Source organism: Hipposideros armiger, unplaced genomic scaffold (assembly GCF_001890085.2).
Source record: "Hipposideros armiger isolate ML-2016 unplaced genomic scaffold, ASM189008v1 scaffold_201, whole genome shotgun sequence".
Classification (NCBI taxonomy): Eukaryota; Metazoa; Chordata; class Mammalia; order Chiroptera; family Hipposideridae; genus Hipposideros; species Hipposideros armiger.
This window is the reverse complement of record NW_017731551.1, coordinates 1,787,392-1,799,029: the sequence shown is the minus strand read 5'-3', so window position 1 is coordinate 1,799,029 and position 11,638 is coordinate 1,787,392. Positions and strand designations below refer to the sequence as shown.

At 44.3% G+C, this 11,638-nt stretch overlaps 1 protein-coding gene across 1 annotated transcript in view; it reads left to right on the top strand.

Moving 5' to 3' along the window:
- Positions 1-11,638, top strand: part of KIAA1549 (KIAA1549 ortholog) — a 127,324-nt gene that overhangs the window by 82,201 nt on the left and 33,485 nt on the right. The window contains exons 9-10 of the mRNA XM_019653242.1: positions 7,545-7,741; positions 9,471-9,559. Of these exons, the coding sequence (XP_019508787.1) occupies positions 7,545-7,741; positions 9,471-9,559 (286 nt within the window). The remainder of the gene's footprint in view (positions 1-7,544; positions 7,742-9,470; positions 9,560-11,638) is intronic.

Here is an 11,638-nt window from a genome sequence, read left to right as displayed (position 1 = left end):
CAATGCTATGAGCTCTGAGTTCCTCTGCAATTTTATTTTTGAGACGACCAATTAGAAGCTCCCATCTATTTTGGGTATGAATTCTGATCTATTTTAACCCTGGATGTCTTCAGAGAACAGGAGCCACAGGAGGTTTTCTCAGATCTGTGTGTCCTTTTCTTTCATACAAAACCTCACGGGACAGCTCCTCTGTGTCCTTCCATTTATCATAGTGCCAGCCCACATACTCACCTTGATCAAGACCACTTCATAATTTCAAAGTGGTAATACATGCCATAAACATTTTAACTTAAATTATGTGAGTAGGTGTTCAGTTGTCAATCTTTCAGTATACTTGAAGTCTTTTACTTGGATTGTTGGTCTACTGAGAGGAATTCCCTGTGGGTCTTTCTTGCAATAAACAATACCCATAGTGCATCAGCTGCAGTTTCCAGTTTGGGTTTCTTTGGAGAAGAGCCAAGTAACCTGAGTGCAAAGTTCTCTAGATTTTTAAAATACTCCCCCCACCCTCCTCTACTCTGCAGTCTTTTAGCGTTAACTCACCCACGCCTAATTTGACAGCAGTTTTCTTTTTTCTTTTTATTTATTTTTTTAGCAGTTCCTTTTCCATGTCTTTCTAAAGCATTCAATTTAGTTTTCATAGTAAGAGCAATTGTTTTCTCACACATATATTTGAACAGTTTCTGCAATACTTCCTTGTCACATACATGTTTCAGAGCAAGGATATTGACTCTTGGTCCATATCTAGTCCGCCTGGTGAGAGCAAAAACATGGCAAGTACTAGGGAAGGACTCACTAAGCTGCTGGGATTTAGCACAGCATGCAAATCAGCCATTATGAATGGAAAGTGGTCATCCAACTACCATATTTACTAACGTGTGCCCTCTGTGGGTCTCACAAACATGGAGTACTCACTCGAATCTAAAGTTGGATGAGAAAAAAGCAAGCAGGCAGCAAAAGAACAAGAAATAAAGAATTGCCTGATTCCGCTTTCAATTTCATTCTGCGCGGGTATAAAAAATTCTGCACGTTACCAACCTCGACCTGTTAAATGAAAAAAAGAAGTATTTTTAAAATTTATTTTACTTCTGTAGGAGTAAATGAAGAGTATGCGTTTTCTTATGCATTAACTAAAAAAATGCAAAGTCTTGATTAAATTGCAGGCTTATGGTGTTTGAGTGTATTGGAAGCATTTTGTACATTAAGTTCATATTTATTACCTCTCTTCATTTATTATTTGCATAGCCTGCCAAGGTTGTTTTGTTGTTAGATTAATGAATGGCAGGGGGACAGCACCTGGAAAAAAGTACTTGATATACTAAATGATTCATTGTGTGAATTGATTGTAATGAGATCAACGATAGATTTGGAAGTGTTTTTGTTCTATTGCTAGAGTACAGTTGCAGATTTTAACTGGTAGAGATGATTATGCATTTAGGTCTATTATGTTTCCTACTTCCTAACATAAGCACTCTTTGTGGAACCCCATCCATTATCTGTTCCTTCAAGAAACTATCAAAGGTCCTCATCTCTTAAGTTCAAACTAGGATATTCTCCAAGCTTTCTCCTTCTCCTACTTTACTTCAGAAATATTTCCACATCCCAGATGTGGCTGTCTATCAAATGGACAGAGTTCCAAATAGAATTTCCAGCTTTTGGAGTTGCTCATACATTGTTTTTTTAATTTATATATATATATATATATAAAAATGTAACATATTTACAGGAAGGGTTTTCCCTGAGAGATGAAGTGTCTTCTGGTAGGAGGGTGAAGCTGTTTCGGAGGCACGGGCTTTGTTTTGCTGGCATAGAAACCCACCGTGTAGATCTGGTCATGTGTTTATAATAGGAAAACGATGATCTCCACTTCGTTGAAAAACAAATATCTCTACTTCATAAGCATTTCTTCTAAGATTATCTGGCAGTAGCCAAGAGTCTCTAGCCTAGTCTTGCGGACAGTTGGAAACGGGGCTATCTTACCGGCTGACTGTAGTTCTCCCTGGCGTGGCTTTCTGTTTTCCCTTGCTCCATTCCACTCACCCCGCCCCCTGATGCTGCCTCGCCGCTACTCTCCGAAATCTTTTAGCAAATCCCAGAGCTACAAACATCTGGAAACAATAAATCCACTGACCAAAAATCCACACCCCCTTCCCATTGTAACGAGAAGGAAACATCTTCAGATTGTCTGGGAGTAGATTAGTTTTGAAATGTGATAAGAGGGAGGCCATGCTGTCATTTTTCGAGGCAAGGTCCTTTCTTTTTTATTACTAATGATAAAGGAAAAAAAAAAAAAAAAAAAAAACCCCAACCCCGTGTCTTCTTTTTATCTGTAGTCTCTTTGTAGCCCAAAGTCATCACTTGTCACTGCTCCAAAAACAACTCCAGCTTGGATCCGCCTCGCCCTNAAAAAAAAAAGAAAACCCTAACCCGTGTCTTCTTTTTATCTGTAGTCTCTTTGTAGCCCAAAGTCATCACTTGTCACTGCTCCAAAAACAACTCCAGCTTGGATCCGCCTCGCCCTGGTGAGGTTCTATTTAAAGATATGAATGGCATTGGCTGGTCCCATGGAAACTTGTTCTCTGTCGGGGACAGTCCACACCCCGTTGTTGGCGCAGGACCATAGTTCCTGGCCGGCTGGCACTGCGGGCAGCCAGATGGAGCTGCCTGAGACACTGCACATTCATTCATCAAACACTGAGGGTTTGCTCTGAGCCAAGCAGGGCCAGGCTGGGTTACAGGCACAGATAACCATGCAATCCTGCCTTCGAGGGCTTTAGTCCGGGAGAAGGACAAGCCATCCATCAGCTGACACACAGTCACAGTGTATGTCTGTCCAGGGTGCTGCAGGAGCATGGAGGAGCTACGTGGCGGGCCAGCTCTGCCTTCCCAGAGGAGGTGATGTAGGGGGCTGAAGCTCCGAGGTTAAGGAGATGAAGCAGGCCCAGGCAGAGGGAACGTATGGAGCTTGGGAAGGGTGGAGCAGAGTTTGTATGGAAAGGCACTGCCAAAGCCAACGCGACAGAGGTTAGCAAGAGCCAGTCTCGGAGGGGTTTATAGGACATGTAAGGGCTTGGAAGTGATGCTGTAGGTGGTGGGGAACCCCCGGAGGGTTCTCAGCAGGAATGCAGCTGGAACACAGATATGTTCTGGCGGTAGTTTGGACAGTGGCTTAAAGAGAAGCTGCATGAGTGTTTCTTCCATCACAGTCAAGGTTAGCTCGTCCCCTGCAGTTGCTGTTTGATTCTCGGCAAGGATCCCCGTAAGACCTTCTGCGTAGGTGGTTCTAGTTCACCCACAGTCAGCTGACAATGACTTGCTCTGGCCTGAGGTAGGAGAATCTTGAAGGACTGCTCTCTCAAACTCAAGACCACAGCATGGCCAGAGGCCCCATGCTGGGCCACAGCAGAGACACACAGATGGCAGCAACTTCACCTTGTCTTTACCTTCTAAATGGAAACATCATGGTGGCTGTGGTGAGGTTTCACAAATCACATCCATCAACTAGGAAATGCTTAAGCAATGAATGGCGTTCTCTTCGAAATTGCAAATTTCCATTCAGAGACGTTTGGGGTTTGCTGTTGTCATCTTAGTGTGCCTTCCCCAGGGTTCAGGCTAACTGAGTCCTGGGGACTTCACTCTGTCTTGTTCCATCTGGGTCATACTATATTTATGGCTCATGTATTTTACAATTCATCAGGCGTCTCCCGTTCCTTGGCTGACTTGCTCCACAAGCCTCCCTGACTTGTCCGTGACATAGTCTGGTAGGGCACAGATGCTGGAGACTGTCCCCTTTGTGATATAGTAAAGAAAGAAACAAAAAGGCTGTTCTTTCTCAGAAATTACTGGGTCCTCATGGGAATATTGAAGGCACTAATTAATTGCTACTCTTCTAAAAATTGTTGAGTATTTGGATGCGGAAGCTTGAGACAATACAGCCACACTTAACTCTAGGTTGTTTTTTTGTTTTTTGTTTTTTAAGAAACGGAAAAACTAGACAAAGTGTCTCAGAAAGTAGGGATGGAACAAAAGGAGCTAATTCCATCAGTGAGGGGGGCAGTGTTTCCTCTGATTTTTTCCTTCTTTGTGTAGATGGCTTCTCTGTTGTGCGTAAGCACAGACGAGTTGCCAAATTTCTATTGTTGTCGAAGGCAGTGACTCACCCAGCCTGTGAGAAGCGCAAGGATCTAATGGGTGTGTTTAAAGATGTGAGTCAGAATCAATAACAAGCCGATAGAGCTTCAAGGCTATGGTGGATATCCACTTCATTTATGACATTAGATCTTTTTCTTGCCCCCCTTCTCCCCCCGCAATCTAGTTTGGTGCTTCAAGTAACTTCTTTGAAATTCATTCCGTCATCAAATGGTTTTTAAAGGCCTGCCATGTGTCTGTCACATCCTGTTGCAGAATTACAAAATTTTGTATCTGAATTTATGTCTGTAGCTTGATCTGGTGCCTGAGGACTCTTAGCCGACTCTTTCTATTAACAGCTTGATGTTTATCAACCACGAGTAATAATAATACTGCCAGTCTCAGTTGTCTGGTACCTGGGCATTTGCGAAGCATTTTGACACACACATATGCTTGTTACTTACATGAGCCCTGAGAGCTTATCAGAGAAGGCATTTAGTTCCTAAACTTGAGGCACATAGACTGTACCGTAGAGGCATGGCGGTTTATATTTTCTCCTTATTCACTTTGGAGACCTCTGCTTAGAGGAGGTCTCCAATCTGTGGCTCCTCCTTTAATGTTGACAGAGCAAACCATGCACCTTGCAAAAGAGGTTTCCCAGTCATTAGAAGCATTTTACTTTCTTACTGGGAGATAATACCAAAAAGGATTGTACCAAGATTGATAAGATGATGCTGATGGTGATGATTAAATAATTTGATTATACCTGTTACTCTTTCATTTAGAGCAGCGATTCTCAACCTGTGGGTCGCAACCCCTTTGGGGGTTGAACGACCCTTTCACAGGGGTCGCCTAAGACCATCGGAAAACAAAAAGATATTTACATGACGATTCAGAACAGTAGCAAAATGACAGTTATAGAGTAGCAACGAAAATAATTTTATGGTTGGGGGTCACCACAACATGAGGAACTGTATTAAGGGGGTCGCGGCATTACGAAGGTTGAGAACCGGCTGATTTAGAGGCACCTTGTTTATGGAGCTAAAATGAGGTGCAGCTGGGCAAAAGCAGCCACATGGGTGAGAGGTACAGCCTCTTTGCTATAAAATAGAAGAAGGACTCTTTTGAAAGGAGGGGGACAAGGGGGACCAGCATGATGCTTATATCATAGGCACAATCCCAGGAAAATCACGTGTAGGTGAGAGCAGATGCAGAGGTTGTTTATCTGGAATTGGATTCCCTTGAAAGGGCTTCATGCCTCTAAGAAAGTGTGTATCCCCAGAGATTTGGGGAACCCACTTGAATTTCACTGTGCTAATCCACAATCTCATGGATGAAGAAATAAACGTATCCTGGGTGGCTGTGGGGGATGGGGGGAGCCATGGAGTGGCAGGTTTTTCGAAACAACATTCCTGAGCCGAGGGGTGTGTCCAGTCACAAACTGCCTCTGTGGCGGAGTAGCCTGCTCTTGTAACAAGATATCGCCAATTTAGAAAATATAGGCTCGCCAGTCTTGGCCTTTTGTTTCCAAGCAACAGCTTTGTAAACTATGCTTACTGTAAGTTTTGTCTCCCTCTGCTGGTAGGAGTCATTGTTGCAGACCACTTTCTTGCCCATTGATTGTATACTTTTAGCGCTAAAAAGATGTTAGAGATCACAAAACTAAGCCATGGGCATTTTCACTCATCTGTGCATGCAGTTAGCACAAATATGACAAAACCTTTTGCTTCTACACAGTCTCTTGTCTAAAATAGCTCCTTACATGGGTTTGTCTTGTGTCTTTTGACTGATAGGGCTATAGGTGTGGAGCACAGCCTGACTAGGAGGGCTTGGGTTGGCACGTGGCCTTCCTGCTGGGGAGACCCTGCAGTTCATTTTCCTATACTTTGCAAGCTCAAATTAAGGAAACTGTTAATATCCACCCCTGTCATCAAAAGTTGTGTCCCACCTTCATTGTCCACGTTTCCATGTGCTTCGAGCGTCTTTCCTGTCTTTGCACAGGCCCAGACGCCGAGACCTGGACCCGGGGGTTGCAGGCTCACTGGGTCTTGGCTGTGGGGTTGGGGTTGGCACCTTGTACCCCCACGTAGGACCCCTTCGTCTGCCAGTGTGAGAGGTGGGCTTCTTCGAAGACCCCTTTCTCCTACATCTTTGTGCCCCCGTTACTTCTGTTGGCCACTCCTTTCTAAAAGAAATGTTTTATTCCCTTGGCATTGAACTTTCCGGGCTCTTTTTTGAAGTCCCCTTCTATATTTTTCCTGGCTTCCTTTTTGCCCTCCGAGCCCCAAACGATTAGATGTTCTCCAACAGTTTATTTGTAGGCTGTTTTCATCTTTAAAAATCTCGGCCTCCCTCCGTGTCACCTTCTATACAGATGCTCTCAAAGTCACGCCTCCAGCCTGAAAGTTCCCCCAAGCTATTGTCCTGTGACTCAAGCTACGTGGAGCTACTTTTCTTTGGAGCTTTTTTTTTTGTCATCTCAAACTAAGCATGTTTAAAGCGAAAGCTGTCTTTTTATCTCCTCAAGTCATTATTCCTTCATGACTCACCTCTTTAACTTAATGTGACTTCCACTGATCAGCTCTCCCTGCCTGTAACTGCCAGTCATTGCTGGCTTCTTTCTCTCCTTTGCCTCTCGTGTCTATTTGGCTTCCAGGTCCCTCTTGCCTGGTCTCTGGAGAGCTGTTCATTCCTTCCCATTATCATTGCTAAGATTTTGGTCTCAGGCCTTTGTCATTTCATGCATGTGGCAGTGTTGGGCCGTCTTCCTGGTCCCTTTGTGTCCTGTCTGCTTGGATTTTAGAAATCTGCCTCTTTGGAAATAGTTAATGGTTTTCTGCTGTAGAAGCTAGCATTTGGAGTTGTGCACAGATAGGCCGGCCTTGTCTCACTCCCCTACAGTCTGACCCTTTGAGTGCAGCTAATCAGATCTCTACCCTGTGTCCTCTGGTCCCTGGCAGGATCTAGAACACACCCGGTGTAGCTGTCTCTTTTTATTTCCAAATTCTGCCTATCTTCCGAGTCCTGGCACAAGTCCCCATTTCTCTATAAAGAATATTGTGCCCCTGTCACTCTTCTGCAAATACGTAGCACACACATGGTTATGCTACTAGGGCAGCGGGTCACGCATTGTTTTGTGATGTCTTTTGTGTTACGGTCTAGCTGTTTCACCCTTGGACTCCTCTTTCATCTTTCCCAAGTGTCTGTCTTTTCTGCAAACTCTAGGTAGAAATGGCACCGTGCACACACTTGACATTGGAGAGATGCTTGTTGAATTAGATTGGTGGGATGGCGGGCACAATCTTGAAGTCAGACGTTGGCATTCACAATCTTGCCAGCCCTCACAATCTCTTTGACGGTCCTCAGATTTCAGATGGTCTCATGTGTGCGTGCGCGCGCGCGCGTGTGTGTTTTAGTTGCAGATCCCCAGTGTGAAGGGCTTTGATTTTGCCAAGCAGCATCTGGGTCAGCACAATAAAGACGACATATTGATTATTCATGAGCCAGCACCACTGCCGGGACCTGTGAAGGACCACACCACTCCTTCTGAGAACGGAGATGTGCCGAGCCCCAAGGCCAAGGTCCCCGCCAAGAACATCCGTCACAGAGGAAGGTGCGTGTTGGGTTTTCTGTATTGCACTGTATCGCAGAGCATGATTCCGTTTTCAGTTGGTCCATTTCTTGTATCAGAAGGGCTGACGGTGAATATCGCCCGAGTCTGCAGCCTAGGAGACTGACCACAGCTTACCCACAGTCATCGAACCTGAGGGTTCTTGAACCAGTCTAATGGACTCCCAGAGGAGGCTGCCTGCCTTCTTTCCCAGAAGCATTTAAGGTTATGAGTCACTGTCTGCTGTGGTTTGGTGGACCCCTGGGACCTGATCAGGGATTGACCAGCTCGAGTGTATATATTCTGGAGAGAGCATGCTCGTCCCACTGGAGATGATATCAGAAGTAATGTCTACAAAGTGCATGGCACGTGATACACACCCAGGATTGGCTTTGTCCTGGCCCATTATGCCAGCGGCTAGCTGTGACTTCATCGCGCTCTCTGCAGGGGACCTTCATCACACCCTTCTGTCTTTGCTTGATTTTTCTCTGACTGCCTGTGTTGTCACCCTCGTTAGTGTGTTTGCATGGACTCGTCACCGCCTCCTCTCTGCCCAGCTCCCCAGTCCCAATTTATTTCCATCCCTCCTTTCAAAGGGAAACACGTGGCTATGTGCTTGTTAACCCACTCCCTGGAAGTCCCCCATTACCCTCTGGTTCTGTGCGAAGGGCTCCGGCTCTGTGCAAGAAGACGGAGTTCAGAATCAGGCTTTATTAAGTTGACTTGAGATCAGAGCCCGGTCAAGCTTTGGCTATCGAAGCCTCAAATTATCAGCCTGCCTTTGAGCTCGGAAAACTCCTAATCCTGATTTTCTGCTAAGAGGGACAAAGCGTGTGATCATACCAACATTTGAAATGGTGTTATAATTTCTGACTTCTCAGAAAAACCTACCCTGGGGGGTTCTGGCCTAGTTTTAAGAATTGAAGGGATGTTAGAACACGATCTTTACAAAAGAAACTGAATTACGTAGCGAGTTGTTATTTGTTTAATTGTCTTGCAGGCTGAGACTAAATCAGATCCTTAAGGATTATTTAATATGCCAGTATGATTGAGCAGAGGCTGTTTTCCCTCTCCTTGTAGTCTCATCCTAAACATCTCAACAGCCTCCATGGTTAATATTTTAGCATCCCACATGGGCACCAGAACGTGTTAGCATTGCATGTTGCCAGGGAGTGTAAAGAGAAGGGGTGCTAACCGGTGAAGGGTTTTTTACTAGCCTGGTGCCACCTGGCTTGCGTGATACCCTTGCTTTTTATGTGTAGCATCAAATCTCAGTGGTGATCACTGCCTTTGGGTTGGAAGTGTAGGCCTATTCCAAAGACCTGGAGTTCTAGGAGGTGACTGTAGAACGTCCCTGGCTTCTAAGGGATCCTGCAGACCCAGTTCACCCGGAGCCAGGCCTGAACTCCAGATCCTCTGACCCAATCCACGCCTGACCCAGAATGTCAGTCCAGGGCTCCTGAGGGACTGTCCTCCAATCTGGCACCTAGTTTTTTAGCATTTGTGGAAAGGCAGCCTGCTGAGCCATTTCATACGCTGTGTGTACTGTCTTTAAGAAATAACTATATGCTATTAATGTGGCCCTTGATACCGTGCCACGAAAGAATGCTTTGGACTGTCAGTTCTACCGGTTTTGCCTGGGAGCCTGACTTTCACATCCAAATCAATGTGACCTTTCCCCCTCCCCTTTTCTTTCTTTTTCCTAATGTTTACATTTGTTTTGTGTCTGCAGAGTTTCGCCCTCAGATGCTGACTCAACAGTCAGTGAGGAGTCCAGTGAGAGGGAAACAGGAGACAAGACGCCAGGAGCGGCGAATGACGGTAAGTCCCCTGGAGCCCCACAGAGCGGTCTGGACTCTTGTCGCTCTCCACGTTAGAAGTAGGAATTATGAGGTTCCAATAGGCGAGGGTTTTATAGTCTTCAAATGCTGAACTTAACGGCAACAAAAAAGCCTGTGCAATGGAATATTCATCCCTTCGTATGCTGAAGGTCTCAGCATTGACTGCCCCCATCTAACATTGTACTGGTGTCAGCATGGAGGCGGGGGACCGTGCTCGAAGTTAGAGATTCCCAGAGGTATGTTTTGAGGTTAATAGCCGCGTTCCATTCTAGTTTATAGAATCCTGATGATTTTCCTCCCCGAAGGACAAGGAGGTATCGAACTCAAACCAGAGTCTCAAAACTGCCTCCAGGATTTAGTGACCTTATAGCATTCAAGTATTTCACAGCAGTCACTGTCAGAAAGTTGTGTATTTATCGTACATCCAAGGGTGTTTTGTGTGGTCCCATATTCTTCTTTCAGCAGATGGTTCCGTGTGATCAGGTGGTTTGGCCTATTTGTATTTGTACTCAGATGCTCTAGCTTCTTAGGCCAGGTCCAAAATGAACTTCACTCCCATCCTACAGGGTGTGAGCATGAAACTCATGCCTTTAAGAACACAAGGCCCACAGGTCTTACTACACTTAGGAGCACTTGTTTTTTTGTTTTTTGTTTTTGGCATGATGACAAGGTAGCTTGGTTTTAGTTTCGTAGGTTCTGTTAAATAAATGTGCTAGTGCAGCTGTTGCATTTGCTGGAGCTCTATTTATAGTTCAGGATTGTGTTTCAGTAATGCAAAGAAAATTGGGATGTCTGAGGATATTGTTTTTACTAGTCATGTTTATACTTGAATTTTTCATCAAAAGTTTCTCCATATGAAAATGCAATACAGAGAGAACCCTATACTATAAAGGAACAGATTGTGGACAGAAGCAAGAGAGAGCCTGTTCTATTATTGTCGTGTTTCTGATCTTGCAAGTATAATAACCCCAATTGGCTCTTTGGGGCTGCTGTGGGACTAAGCTGGTTTCTGAGATTCCATCCAACTCTTTCCGGTTGTTTTATTTTTGATGTTAAAGAAATACCCCCCTTTGACTAAGGGAAGATTTTTTTTCTTTGGATCCAATTCCACAGAATCTTAAAAAATTACTTAGCACCATGGTAATAGGTACACTGTTTCAGATAGGGGTAAAATCTAATTTTGATTCCGGGAAAGAAATATTTGGGGGAAAAAAAGAATCAGCGCTGGAGTTTCTCGATTTTTATTTCTTGAGAAAATCTTGCTCTTAGTTCCTGTATTTAACTCCTTACTGAAAGAATTATAACCAGGATATTCTACATGTCTGACAAAAATCACGTATGACTCTCAACATATATTCAAAACCCCAGTAGTAAGCATGTCAGCTTTGGGACTGAGAGGTGACGGTGGACAGAGACAAATGGACTCGATATTCTTGTGAGTTTTAGAAGCTCAGATGTCGCTGTTAGGAAGAGACGCCAGAATCTGTACATTATTTTCATGTTTTAGAATGATGGGTTTCTCACTACGAATATCAGTTCACTTTTAAAACTTTGTTTACTTCTTTTAAGCTATCATGCTGCATACAGGCATTTTATTGCTTGCATAGAACTCAGTTAAATATCCTATAAAAAAGAATTCTGAATTCATAATCATAGTTTATGAATTATTTCGTAATTTACATAAAAATCCTCCTTTTGTTGCATGTCATGGAGAAATACAAATTAATGGAGGCAGGAGTTTAAGAACCATTCTGGGACCCTCTTCCAGGTTGTCCTGGGGCCAGGGTTCCCTCTAACCACTGCTGATGGCACAGCCTCTGGATCTCTTGAGACTCCTTAGCAAGGCTTTCGATGGCTGTCACAAGTCATCTGGCTTTTTTCAGGACCCACCTTGCAATGGAAGCAGAGAAAAGACGATCGATTTGGTTTTGGTCAATTCGAGGTTGTGCTTTATTTCCTTCTGAGCTGACCGTTTTGGAAGGTGGCTAGACCATGATGCATCCCTTGTGACCATCCACGGACCCTTTTGAGATGATTTACTCAAATGCCACTGTGTTTA